At 58.7% G+C, this 14083-nt stretch overlaps 1 protein-coding gene across 1 annotated transcript; it reads left to right on the top strand.

The window, feature by feature from the left end:
* Positions 1-1094: 1094 nt before the first annotated feature.
* Positions 1095-13851, top strand: LOC311221732 (uncharacterized protein; the record flags this gene model as incomplete). Its single annotated transcript, XM_084307119.1, has 2 exons — positions 1095-1168; positions 6836-13851. Coding segments are annotated over 2 exons (7090 nt in total), but the record flags the coding sequence as incomplete, so codon positions are not given.
* Between the last annotated feature and the right edge of the window lie 232 nt (positions 13852-14083).

Here is a 14083-nt window from a genome sequence, read left to right as displayed (position 1 = left end):
GGGGCGTTTGGGGGCGTTTTTTGGGGGGTTGGGGGGCGTTTTGGGGGGTTTGGGGGCGTTTGGGGGCATTTTAGGGTGTTTTGGGTCATTTTGGGGAGTTTTAGAGCATTTTGGGGAGGTTTGGAGCATTTTGGAGGCGTTTATTTGGGGGGTGTTGGGGGCGTTTTGGGGAGGTTTAGGGGTGTTTGGGGGCGTTTTGGGGTGTTTTTGGGGGGGTTGAGGGGGAGATTTGGGCATTTGGGGGCGTTTTGGGGGGGTTTGGGGCATTTTGGGGGGGTTCTGGGGTGGTTTGGGGTCATTTTGGGGAAGTTTGGGGCATTTTAGGGCGTTTATTTGGAGGTGTTTGGGGGCGTTTTGAGGCGTTTCTGGGAGGTTTGGGGGCGTTTTTGGGGCGTTTTTGGGGGCTTTAGGGGGAGATTTGGGGCGTTTGGGGGCGTTTTGGGGGGGTTTGGGGCGTTTTGGGGGGGTTTTGGGGTGGTTTGGGGTCATTTTGGGGAAGTTTGGGGCATTTTAAGGGCGATTATTTGGAAGCGTTTGGGGGCGTTTTTTGACGTTTGGGGGGCGTTTGGGGGCGTTTTGGGGTGTTTAGGGGGCGTTTTGGGGCATTTTGGGGCATTTTAGGGTGTTTTGGGTCATTTTGGGGAGTTCTTAGAGCATTTTGGGGAGGTTTGGGGCATTTTGGGGGCGTTTATTTGGGGGGTGTTGGGGGCGTTTTGGGGCGTTTGGGAGCGTTTCGGGGTGTCTTAGGGGTGTTTTGGGGTGTCCTGGGGGCGTTTTTGGGTGTTTTGGGGCGTTTTGGGGCATTTTAGTGTGTTTTGGGTCATTTTGGGGAGTTTTAGAGCATTTTGGGGAGGTTTGGGGCATTTTGGGGGCGTTTATTTGGGGGGTGTTGGGGGGCGTTTTGGGGCGTTTGGGAGCGTTTTGGGGTGTTTTAGGGGAGTTTTGGGGTGTCTTGGGGGCGTTTTTGGGTGTTTTGGGGCGTTTTGGGGCGTTTTTGGGTGTTTTGGGTCATTTTGGGGAGTTTTGGGTCATTTTGGGGAGTTTGGGAGCATTTTGGGGGTGACCCGCGGCTCCCCCCCCCGGCCCCCTACCAGCCCCCCCCGGCCTTCGCCTCTACGCCGCCGACGCCATCGCCCTCCTGCGGGCACAGCGCCACGGGGGCGGGGAGGTGGGGAAGTTTTGGGGCCGTTTCGGGGGTTTTTGGGGCATTTTGGGGGGTTTTGGGGCATTTTGGGGGGGTTTGGGGGCATTTATTTGGGGAGTTTTGGGGGGTTCGGGGGCGTTTTGGGGGGGGTTGGGGGCGTTTGGGGGCGTTTTTTGGGGGGTTGGGGGCGTTTGGGGGGCGTTTGGGGTACGTTTTGGGGCGTTTTGGGGGGTTTTGGGTCATTTTGGGGCGTTTTGGGGGGTTTTGGGGGGTTTTGGGGCATTTGGGGGGCATTTATTTGGGGGGTGTTGGGGGTGTTTGGGGACGTTTCTGGGAGGTTTGGGGGCGTTTTGGGGCGTTTTTGGGGGCTTTAGGGGAGATTTGGGCGTTTGGGGGCGTTTTGGGGGGGTTTGGGGCATTTTGGGGGGTTCTGGGGTGGTTTGGGGTCATTTTGGGGAAGTTTGGGGCATTTTAAGGGCGTTGTTTTGGAGGCGTTTGGGGGCGTTTTTTGACGTTTGGGGGCATGTGGGGCATTTTTGGGGGGTTTAGGGGGAGATTTGGGGCGTTTGGGGGCGTTTTGGGGGGGTTTGGGGCATTTTGGGGGGTTTTGGGGCATTTTGGGGTGGTTTGGGGCATATTGGGGGCGTTTATTTGGGGGGTGTTGGGGGCGTTTTGGGGGGATTGGGGGCGTTTTTGGGAGGTTTGGGGGTAATTGGGAGTGTTTGGGGGGGGTTGGGGGAGATTTGGGGCGTTTGGGGGGGGTTGGGGGGCATTTTGGGGGGTTTTGGGGTGGTTTGGGGTCATTTTGGGGAAGTTTGGGGCATTTTAAGGGCGTTTATTTGGAGGCATTTGGGGCGTTTTTTGACGTTTGGGGGGCATGTGGGGGCATTTTTGGGGGGTTTAGGGGGAGATTTGGGGCGTTTGGGGGGCGTTTTGGGGTGGTTTGGGGGCATTTTAGTGTGTTTTGGGTCATTTTGGGGAGTTTTAGAGCATTTTGGGGAGGTTTGGGGCATTTTGGTGGCGTTTACTTGGGGGGTGCTGGGGGCGTTTTGGGGCGTTTGGGAGCGTTTTGGGGTGTCTTAGGGGTGTTTTGGGGTGTCTTGGGGGCGTTTGGGGGGCGTTTTTGGGTGTTTTGGAAGCGTTTTGGGGCGTTTTGGGGCGTTTTGGGTCATTTTGGGGAGTTTGGGAGCATTTTGGGGGTGACCCGCGGCTCCCCCCCCCCCGGCCCCCTACCAGCCCCCCCCGGCCTTCGGCCTCTACGCCGCCGACGCCATCGCCCTCCTGCGGGCACAGCGCCACGGGGGTGGGGAGGTGGGGGCATTTTGGGGCCGTTTCGGGGGGGTTTGGGGGCATTTTGGGGGGTTTTGGGGCATTTTGGGGGGGTTTGGGGCATTTTGGGGGGGTTTGGGGCATTTTGGGGGGGTTTGGGAGCTTTTATTTGGGGAGTTTTGGGGTGTTTGGGGGCGTTTTTTGGGGGGTTGGGGGCGTTTGGGGGACGTTTTGGGGCATTTTGGGACATTTTGGGGCGTTTTGGGTGGTTTTGGGGCATTTTGGGGGGGTTTGAGGGGTTTTGGTGCATTTTGGGGCCGTTTGGGGGCGTTTATTTGGGGGGGTGTTTGGGGCGTTTTGGGGAGGTTTAGGGGTGTTTGGGGGCGTTTTGGGGCGTTTTGGGGGGGGTTGGGGGAGATTTGGGGCGTTTGGGGGCGTTTTGGGGGGGTTTGGGGCGTTTTGGGTCATTTTGGGGAGGTTTGGGGCATTTGGGGGGCGTTTATTTGGGGGGTGTTGGGGGCGTTTTGGGGCGTTTGGGAGCGTTTCGGGGTGTCTTAGGGGCGTTTTGGGGTGTCCTGGGGGCGTTTTTGGGTGTTTTGGGGCGTTTTGGGGCATTTTAGTGTGTTTTGGGTCATTTTGGGGAGTTTTAGAGCATTTTGGGGAGGTTTGGGGCATTTTGGGGGCGTTTACTTGGGGTGTCTTAGGGGCGTTTTGGGGTGTCTTGGGGGCGTTTGGGGGGCGTTTTGGGGTGTTTTGGGGAGTTTTTGGGTGTTTTGGGTCATTTTGGGGTGTTTTGGGTCATTTTGGGGAGTTTGGGAGCATTTTGGGGAGGTTTGGGGCATTTTGGGGGCGTTTACTTGGGGGGTGCTGGGGGCGTTTTGGGGCATTTGGGAGCGTTTCGGGGTGTCTTAGGGGCGTTTTGGGGTGTCCTGGGGGCGTTTTTGGGTGTTTTGGGGCGTTTTGGGGCATTTTAGTGTGTTTTGGGTCATTTTGGGGAGTTTTAGAGCATTTTGGGGAGGTTTGGAGCATTTTGGAGGTGTTTATTTGGGGGGTGTTGGGGGCGTTTTGGGGAGGTTTAGGGGTGTTTGGGGGCGTTTTGGGGCGTTTTGGGGGGCTTTAGGGGGAGATTTGGGGCGTTTGGGGGCATTTTGGGGGGTTTGGGGCGTTTTGGGGCATTTTGAGGCGTTTGGGGGGCATTTTGGGGAGGTTTGGGGCGTTTGGGGGCGTTTTGGGGCATTTTAGGGCGTTTTGGGTCATTTTGGGGGCATTTATTTGGGGGGTGTTGGGGGCGTTTGGGGGCGTTTTGGGGTGTTTGGGGCCATTTTGGGGGAGTTTTGGGGGCTTTGGGGCATTTGTGGAACATTTTGGGGGGGTTGGATATTTTGGGGACATTTGGGGACGGTTTGGGGGGTGTTTGGGGGACAATTGGGGACATTTGGGGGGGTTGGGGACATTTTGGGGGCATTTTGGGGGGTTTTGGGAGGTTTGGGAGGCATTTGGGGACATTTGGGTGGTTTGGGAGCTGTTTTGGGGGACATTTTGGGGGCTTTGGGGCCATTTTGGGATTTTGGGGACATCGGGGACATTGGGGGACATTTTGGGGCCATTTGGGGGGCGTCGGGGATCATTTATTTGGGGGTTTTGGGGCCATTTTGGGGGGTTTTGGGGCCATTTGGGTGGTTTTGGGGCCATTTTGGGTGGTTTTGGGGCCATTTTGGGGCTTTTGGGGACATTTTGGGATTTTGGGGGTTTTGGGGCCATTTTGGGGCCATTTGGGGCCATTTGGGGGGTGTCGGGGGTCATTTATTTGGGGGTTTTGGGGACATTTTGGGTGGTTTTGGGGCCATTTTGGGGCTTTTGGGGGGATATTTTGGGATTTGGGGATTTTGGGGACACTGGGGACATTTGGGGACATTGGGGACATTTGGGGGGTGTCGGGGGTCATTTATTTGTGGGTTTTGGGGCCATTTTGGGGAGTTCTGGGGCCATTTGGGTGGTTTTGGGGCCATTTTCGGTGGTTTTGGGGCCATTTTGGGTGCTTTTGGGGGGATATTTTGGGATTTGGGCATTTTGGGGCCATTTGGGGCCATTTGGGGGGTGTCGGGGGTCATTTATTTGGGGGTTTTGGGGCCATCTTGGGTGGTTTTGGGGCCATTTGGGTGGTTTTGGGGCCATTTTGGGTGGTTTTGGGGCCATTTTGGGTGGTTTTGGGGTCATTTTGGGGCTTTTGGGGGGATATTTTGGGATTTGGGGGTTTTGGGGCCATTTGGGGGGTGTCGGGGGTCATTTATTTGTGGGTTTTGGGGCCATTTTGGGGGGTTTTGGGGCCATTTGGGTGGTTTTGGGGCCATTTTGGGTGGTTTTGGGGCCATTTTGGGACTTTTGGGGGGATATTTTGGGATTTGGGGATTTTGGGGACACTGGGGACATTTGGGGACATTGGAGACATTTGGGGGGTGTCGGGGGTCATTTATTTGGGGGTTTTGGGGCCATTTTGGGTGGTTTTGGGGCCATTTTGGGTGGTTTTGGGGCCATTTTGGTTGGTTTTGGGGCCATTTTGGGTGGTTTTGGGGTCATTTTGGGGCTTTTGGGGGGATATTTTGGGATTTGGGGGTTTTGGGGCCATTTGGGGGGTGTCGGGGGTCATTTATTTGTGGCTTTTGGGGCCATTTTGGGGGGTTTTGGGGCCATTTGGGTGGTTTGGGGGCCATTTTGGGTGGTTTGTGGGCCATTTTGGGACTTTTGGGGGGATATTTTGGGATTTGGGCATTTTGGGGCCATTTTGGGGCCATTTGGGGCCATTTGGGGGGTGTCGGGGGTCATTTATTTGGGGGTTTTGGGGCCATCTTGGGTGGTTTTGGGGCCATTTGGGTGGTTTTGGGGCCATTTTGGTTGGTTTTGGGGCCATTTTGGGTGGTTTTGGGGTCATTTTGGGGCTTTTGGGGGGATATTTTGGGATTTGGGGGTTTTGGGGCCATTTGGGGGGTGTCGGGGGTCATTTATTTGTGGGTTTTGGGGACATTTTGGGGAGTTTTGGGGACATTTAGGTGGTTTGGGGGCCATTTTGGGTGGTCTTGGGGCCATTTTGGGACTTTTGGGGGGATATTTTGGGATTTGGGCATTTTGGGGCCATTTTGGGGCCATTTGGGGCCATTTGGGGGGTGTCGGGGGTCATTTATTTGGGGGTTTTGGGGCCATTTTGGGTGGTTTTGGGGCCAATTGGGTGGTTTTGGGGCCATTTTGGGTGGTTTTGGGGCCATTTTGGGTGGTTTTGGGGTCATTTTGGGGCTTTTGGGGGGATATTTTGGGATTTGGGGGTTTTGGGGCCATTTGGGGGGTGTCGGGGGTCATTTATTTGTGGGTTTTGGGGCCATTTTGGGGAGTTCTGGGGCCATTTGGATGGTTTTGGGGCCATTTTGGGTGGTTTTGGGGCCATTTTGGGACTTTTGGGGGGATATTTTGGGATTTGGGCATTTTGGGGCCATTTGGGGCCATTTGGGGGGTGTCGGGGGTCATTTATTTGGGGGTTTTGGGGACATTTTGGGGAGTTTTGGGGCCATTTGGGTGGTTTTGGGGCCATTTTGGGTGGTTTTGGGGCCATTTTGGGGCTTTTGGGGGGATATTTTGGGATTTGGGGATTTTGGGGACACTGGGGACATTTGGGGACATTGGGGCCATTTGGGGGGTGTCGGGGGTCATTTATTTGGGGGTTTTGGGGCCATTTTGGGGGGTTTTGGGGCCATTTGGGTGGTTTTGGGGCCATTTTGGGTGGTTTTGGGGCCATTTTGGGTAGTTTTGGGGTCATTTTGGGGCTTTTGGGGGGATATTTTGGGATTTGGGGGTTTTGGGGCCATTTGGGGGGTGTCGGGGGTCATTTATTTGGGGGTTTTGGGGCCATTTTGGGGGGTTTTGGGGCCATTTTGGGTGGTTTTGGGGCCATTTTGGGTGGTTTTGGGGCCATTTTGGGGCTTTTGGGGGGATATTTTGGGATTTGGGGATTTTGGGGACACTGGGGACATTTGGGGACATTGGGGCCATTTGGGGGGTGTCGGGGGTCATTTATTTGGGGGTTTTGGGGCCATTTTGGGTGGTTTATGGGCCATTTGGGTGGTTTTGGGGCCATTTTGGGTGGTTTGGGGGCCATTTTGGGTGGTTTTGGGGTCATTTTGGGGCTTTTGGGGGGATATTTTGGGATTTGGGGGTTTTGGGGCCATTTGGGGGGTGTCGGGGGTCATTTATTTGTGGGTTTTGGGGCCATTTTGGGGGGTTTTGGGGCCATTTGGGTGGTTTTGGGGCCATTTGGGGGGTTTTGGGGCCATTTTGGGACTTTTGGGGGGATATTTTGGGATTTGGGCATTTTGGGGCCATTTTGGGGCCATTTTAGGGCCATTTGGGACCATCCTTGCCCTCCTCACCCCACAGGCCCCCCCAGAAGAAGACGCGGCCACCCCCCAGGACGAGACCCTCGGGGCCACCCCGCGGCCCCCGGTGACGTCCCCGCGTCCCCCCCGGGCCACCAAACGACCCCAAACGTCCCCAAATCCCCCATTATTGGCCCCAAAACCACCCAAAAGGCCCCGGCTGGCCCCGGGGGGCCACCGTCCCCAAACGTCCCCAAATCCCTGTCCCCAAATGTCCCAAACGACCCCAAATTCGTGTCCCCAAACCTCGAGGGCCTCCAATTCGTCCCCGTGTCCCCAAACGTCCCCAAATTCGTGTCCCCAAATGTCCCAAACGACCCCAAATTCGTGTCCTCAAACCTCGAGGGCCTCCAATTCGTCCTCGTGTCCCCAAACGTCCCCAAATCCGTGTCCCCAAATGTCCCCAACGTCCCCAAATCCGTGTCCCCAAAGCTCCTCGAGGTCCTCAAAGCCACGGCCTCCAACCTTGAGGGCCTCCACCCCGTCCCCGTGTCCCCAAATGTCCCAAACGACCCCAAATTCGTGTCCTCAACCCTCTTTGAGGTCCTCCAACCCCTCCCCGTGTCCCCAAATGTCCCCAACGTCCCCAAATCCGTGTCCCCAAACCTCCTCGAGGGCCTCCAAGCCACGGCCTCCAAAATCGAGGGCCTCCACCCCGACCTCGTGTCCCGAAATGTCCCAAACGTCCCCAAATCTGTGTCCCCAAACCTCCTCGAGGGCCTCCAACCCCTCCCTGTGTCCCCAAATGTCCCCAACGTCCCCAAATTCGTGTCCCCAAATGTCCCAAACGACCCCAAATTCATGTCCCCAAACCTCGAGGGCCTCCAATTTGTCCTCGTGTCCCCAAACGACCCCAAATTCGTGTCCCCAAACCTCGAGGGCCTCCAATTTGTCCTCATGTCCCCAAATGTCCCCAAATCTGTGTCCCCAAACCTCCTTGACCTCCTCCAGCTCTTGTCCTCCAACCTCCTCGAGGGCCTCCAAGCCACGGCCTCCAAAATCGAGGGCCTCCACCCTGTCCTCGTGTCCCCAAATGTCCCCAACCTCCTCCAACTCTTGGCCTCCACCCCCGTTGAGGTCCTCCAGCCCATCCCGGCCTCCTCCAACCTCCTCGACCTCCTCCACCCCACATCCTCCAACCTTGAGGGCCTCCAACTCTTGGCCTCCAACCTCGTTGACGTCCTCCACCCCATCCCAACCTCCTCCAGCCTCCAAAAACTCTTCCAACCCTTGGCCTCCAACCTCTTCGAGGTCCTCCAACCCACCCCAACCTCCTCCAACCTCCTCAACCTCCTCCAACCCTTGGCCTCAACCCTCCTCGAGGTCCTCCAAGCCATGTCCTCCAACCTTGAGGTCCTCCAACCCATCCCAACCTCCTCCAGCCTCCAAAAACTCTTCCAACTCTTGGCCTCAACCCTCTTTGAGGGCCTCCAGCCCATCCCAACCTTCTCCAGCCTCCTCCAACTCTTGTCCTCAACCCTCTTTGACCTCCTCCAACCCATCCCAACCTCCTCCAACCTCCAAAAACTCTTCCAACCCTTGGCCTCCAACCTCCTTGACCTCCACCCCACATCCTCCGACCTCCTCGAGGTCCTCCACCCCACCCCAACCTCCTCCAACCTCCTCAACCTCCTCCAACTCTTGGCCTCAACCCTCCTCAAGGTCCTCCAAGCCATGTCCTCAAACCTTGAGGTCCTCCACCCCATCCCAACCTTCTCCAACCTCCTCCAACTCTTGGCCTCCAACCTCTTCGAGGTCCTCCACCCCACCCCAACCTCCTCCAACCTCCTCGACCTCCTCCACCCCACATCCTCCAACCTCTTTGATGTCCTCCAACCCATCCCAACCTCCTCCAACCTCCAAAAACTCTTCCAACTCTTGGCCTCCAACCCCGTTGAGGTCCTCCAACCCATCCCAACCTTCTCCAGCCTCCTCCAACCCATGTCCTCCAACCTCTTCCAGGTCCTCCACCCCATCCCAACCTCCTCCAACCTCCTCAACCTCCTCCAACTCTTGGCCTCAACCCTCCTCGAGGTCCTCCAAGCCATGTCCTCAAAAGTTGAGGTCCTCCAACCCACCTCAACCTCCTCCAGCCTCCAAAAACTCTTCCAACTCTTGGCCTCCAACCTCTTTGAGGTCCTCCAACCCATCCCAACCTCCTCCAACCTCCTCGACCTCCTCCACCCCACATCCTCCAACCTCCTTGAGGTCCTCCAAGCCATGTCCTCCAACCTCGAGGTCCTCCACCCCATCTCCACCTCCTCAAACCTCTTCAACCTCCTCCAACTCTTGGCCTCCAACCTCTTTGACCTCCTCCAACCCATCCCAACCTCCTCCAACCTCCAAAAACTCTTCCAACTCTTGGCCTCAACCCCCGTTGACGTCCTCCAACCCATCCCAACCTCCTCCAACCTCCTCCAACCCATGTCCTCCAACCTCTTCCAGGTCCTCCACCCCATCTCCACCTCCTCCAACCTCCTCAACCTCCTCCAACTCTTGGCCTCCACCCCCGTCGAGGTCCTCCACCCCACCCCAACCTCCTCCAACCTCCTCAACCTCCTCCACCCCACATCCTCCAACCTCTTTGAGGTCCTCCAACCCATCCCAACCTCCTCCAACCTCCGAAAACTCTTCCAACTCTCGGCCTCAACCCTCCTTGAGGTCCTCCAACCCACCCCAACCTCCTCCAACCTCTTCAACCTCCTCCAACTCTTGGCCTCAACCCTCCTCGAGGTCCTCCAAGCCATGTTCTCAACGGTTGAGGTCCTCCAACCCATCCCAACCTCCTCCAGCCTCCAAAAACTCTTCCAACTCTTGGCCTCAACCCCCGTTGAGGTCCTCCAACCCATCCCAACCTCCTCCAACCTCCTCGACCTCCTCCACCCCACATCCTCCAACCTCCTCGAGGTCCTCCAAGCCATGTCCTCCAACCTCGAGGTCCTCCACCCCATCTCCACCTCCTCAAACCTCTTCAACCTCCTCCAACTCTTGGCCTCCAACCTCGTTGACCTCCTCCACCCCATCCCAACCTCTTCCAACCTCCTCAACGTCCTCCAACTCTTGGCCTCAACCCCCGTTGAGGTCCTCCAACCCATCCCAACCTCCTCCAACCTCCTCCAACCCATGTCCTCCAACCTCTTCCAGGTCCTCCACCCCATCTCCACCTCCTCCAACCTCCAAAAACTCTTCCAACCCTTGGCCTCCAACCTCCTTGACCTCCACCCCACATCCTCCGACCTCCTCGAGGTCCTCCAACCCATCCCAACCTCTTCCAACCTCCTCAACCTCCTCCAACTCTTGGCCTCAACCCTCCTCGAGGTCCTCCAAGCCATGTCCTCAAACCTTGACGTCCTCCAACCCATCCCAACCTTCTCCAACCTCCTCCAACTCTTGGCCTCCAACCTCTTTGACCTCCTCCAACCCATCCCAACCTCCTCCAACCTCCAAAAACTCTTCCAACTCTTGGCCTCCAACCTCTTTGAGGTCCTCCAACCCATCCCAACCTCCTCCAACCTCCTCGACCTCCTCCAACTCTTCTCCTACAACCTCCTCGAGGTCCTCCAAGCCATGTCCTCCAACCTCGAGGTCCTCCACCCCATCTCCACCTCCTCAAACCTCTTCAACCTCCTCCAACTCTTGGCCTCCACCCCCGTTGAGGTCCTCCAACCCATCCCGGCCTCCTCCAGCCTCCTCGACCTCCTCCAACTCTTGGCCTCCAACCTCTTTGAGGGCCTCCAACCCATCCCAACCTCCTCCAACCTCCAAAAACTCTTCCAACTCTTGGCCTCCAACCTCTTCGAGGTCCTCCAACCCACCCCAACCTTCTCCAACCTCCTCCAACCCATGTCCTCCAACCTCTTCCAGGTCCTCCACCCCATCCCAACCTCCTCCAACCTCCTCAACCTCCTCCAACCCTTGGCCTCCAACCTCCTTGACCTCCTCCAACCCACCCCAACCTCCTCCAACCTCCAAAAACTCTTCCAACTCTTGGCCTCAACCCTCTTCGAGGTCCTCCAACCCACCCCAACCTCCTCCAACCTCCTCCAACCCATGTCCTCCAACCTCTTCCAGGTCCTCCACCCCATCTCCACCTCCTCCAACCTCCTCAACCTCCTCCAACTCTTGGCCTCCACCCCCGTCGAGGTCCTCCACCCCACCCCAACCTCCTCCAACCTCCTCAACCTCCTCCACCCCACATCCTCCAACCTCTTTGAGGTCCTCCAACCCATCCCAACCTCCTCCAACCTCCGAAAACTCTTCCAACTCTCGGCCTCAACCCTCCTTGAGGTCCTCCAACCCACCCCAACCTCCTCCAACCTCTTCAACCTCCTCCAACTCTTGGCCTCAACCCTCCTCGAGGTCCTCCAAGCCATGTTCTCAACGGTTGAGGTCCTCCAACCCATCCCAACCTCCTCCAGCCTCCAAAAACTCTTCCAACTCTTGGCCTCAACCCTCTTTGAGGGCCTCCAACCCATCCCAACCTCCTCCAACCTCCTCGACCTCCTCCACCCCACATCCTCCAACCTCCTCGAGGTCCTCCAAGCCATGTCCTCCAACCTCGAGGTCCTCCACCCCATCTCCACCTCCTCAAACCTCCTCAACCTCCTCCAACTCTTGGCCTCCACCCCCGTTGAGGTCCTCCAACCCATCCCAACCTCCTCCAGCCTCCTCGACCTCCTCCAACTCTTGGCCTCAACCCCCGTTGAGGTCCTCCAACCCATCCCAACCTCCTCCAACCTCCAAAAACTCCTCCAACTCTTGGCCTCCAACCTCTTTGAGGTCCTCCAACCCATCCCAGCCTCCTCCAACCTCCTCGACCTCCTCCAACTCTTCTCCTCCAACCTCCTTGACCTCCACCCCACATCCTCCAACCTCCTCAAGGTCCTCCAACCCATCCCAACCTCCTCCAACCTCCTCAACCTCCTCCAACTCTTGGCCTCCAACCTCGTTGACCTCCTCCAACCCATCCCAACCTTCTCCAACCTCCTCCAACTCTTGGCCTCCAACCTCTTTGACCTCCTCCAACCCATCCCAACCTCCTCCAACCTCCTCGACCTCCTCCACCCCACATCCTCCAACCTCCTTGACCTCCACCCCACCTCCTCCCCCCTCCTCCAGGTCCTCCCCCGCCTCGCCACCCCCTTGCCCTTACTCCCTCTCCCCCCACGACCTCCTCCTCCTCCCCGACGGCTCCCCCCCGGGCCTCCCGGCCACCCGGGCCCTTTTGGCTCGTTCCTCCCCCGTTTTGGAGGCCATGTTGGCCGGCTCCTTCAGCGAGGCCCGCCAGGAGGCCGTGGCCTTCCTCCTCGCCCCCCGCCGCCCCCTCCTCCTCCTCCTCCACTACCTCCACGGCTGCCGGGGTCCCCCCTGTCCCCAACTGTCCCCCCCCGTCCACCCGGGGGCCGCCGACGGCGCCGTGGCCTTGGCCCGCCGCTACTTGGTGGCCGGCTTGGAGGCCGCGGTGGCCACCGCCTTGGTGGCCCCCCCGGCCACCCTCTGGGGCTTGGCCGAGCGCTGGGGTTGCGTCCCCTTGGCCACCAGGGCCACCAGGCTCCTCCTGGAAGGGGACGTCCCCCGGGTGGCCCGCCGCTTGGCCGAGGTGGCCCGGGTGGCCCGGTGGCCACCGCGCTTGGCCAAGGCCTTGTTGGCCGCCTTGACCCCGCCGGGGGTCCGGAGGCCCCGGCTGGAAATGGGGGAGCCTTGGGGGGGGGGGGGACCCCTTGGTCGGGCCCTTTGGGGACCTCGGGGACGTCCCGCGGGGCCCCGGGGACATCGAGGAGGACCTCAGGTACCTCCAGGAGGACCTCGAGGAGGATTTTGGGGACCCTCGGGGGGAGTTTGGGGACCCCCGGGAGGATTTTGGGGACCCCCGGGAGGATTTTGGGGACCCCCGGGAGGATTTTGGGGACCCCCAGGGGGATTTTGGGGACCTTGGGGACACCGTTGAGGACTTTGGGGACACCTCCGAGGACCTCAGGTCTACCCAGGAGGACCTCAAGGACCTCCAGGAGGATTTTGGGGACCCCCGGGGGGATTTTGGGGACCCCCAGCGGGATTTTGGGGACCCCCAGGGGGATTTTGAGGACCCCCGGGGGGATTTTGGGGACCCCCAGGGGGATTTTGGGGACCTTGGGGACACCTCCGAGGACCTTGGGGACCTTGGGGACCTCAGGTCTACCCAGGAGGACCTCAAGGACCTCCAGGAGGATTTTGGGGACCCCCAGAAGGATTTTGGGGACCCCCAGGGGGATTTTGGGGACCTTGGGGACACCTCCGAGGACCTTGGGGACCTCCAGGAGGATTTTGGGGACACTTCCGAGGACCTTGGGGACCTTGGGGACCTCAGGTCTACCCAGGAGGACCTCAAGGACCTCCAGGAGGATTTTGGGGACCCCCAGGAGGATTTTGGGGACCTTGGGGACACCTCCAAGGACCTTGGGGACCTCCAGGACCTCCAGGAGGATTTTGGGGACCCCCAGCAGGATTTTGGGGACCCCCGGGAGGATTTTGGGGACCCCCAGGAGGATTTTGGGGACCTCGAGGACCCCCCCGAGGACTTTGGGGACACCCTTGAGGATTTTGGGGACACTTCCGAGGATTTTGGGGACCCCCGGGAGGATTTTGGGGACCCCCAGGGGGATTTTGGGGACCCCCGGGAGGATTTTGGGGACCCCCAGGACCTCGGGGACACCCCTGAGGACCTCGGGGACCTCCGGGAGGATTTTGGGGACACTTCCGAGGATTTTGGGGACCTCCCGATGGAGGTCGGGGTCCCCCGGGAGGAGGAGGAGGTGGAGATGGAGGTGGGGGGACCCCCCTGAGCCCCCCCCCGGGACCTCCTTTGGGGACATTTCGGACACTTTGGGGACACCCCCGAGGTGGGGACGCGGAGGCCGGGGGTGGCCTCCGGGGCCTCGGGGACCTCCAGGAGGATTTTGGGGACCTTCAGGAGGATTTTGGGGACCTCCAGGAGGTTTTTGGGGACCTCCAGAAGGTGTCGAGGCCAATTTTGGGTGACAAAAAGGAGGCCGAGGACCTCCAAAAAGACCTCAGGGACCTCCTTGGGGACCTTGGTGGCCTCCATGGGGACCTTGGTGGCCTCTACAGGGACCTTGGTGGCCTCCTTGGGGACCTTGGGGACCTCCAGGAGGTTTTTGGGGACCTCCAGAAGGTGTCGAGGCCAATTTTGGGTGACAAAAAGGAGGCCGAGGACCTCGGGGACCTCCAAAAAGACCTCGGTGGCCTCCGT

This window comes from Netta rufina, assembly GCF_964035555.1.
Source record: "Netta rufina genome assembly, contig: SCAFFOLD_146, whole genome shotgun sequence".
Classification (NCBI taxonomy): Eukaryota; Metazoa; Chordata; class Aves; order Anseriformes; family Anatidae; genus Netta; species Netta rufina.
Note: the sequence above shows the minus strand (reverse complement) of the source record. Positions and strands in the feature narration are given on the sequence as shown.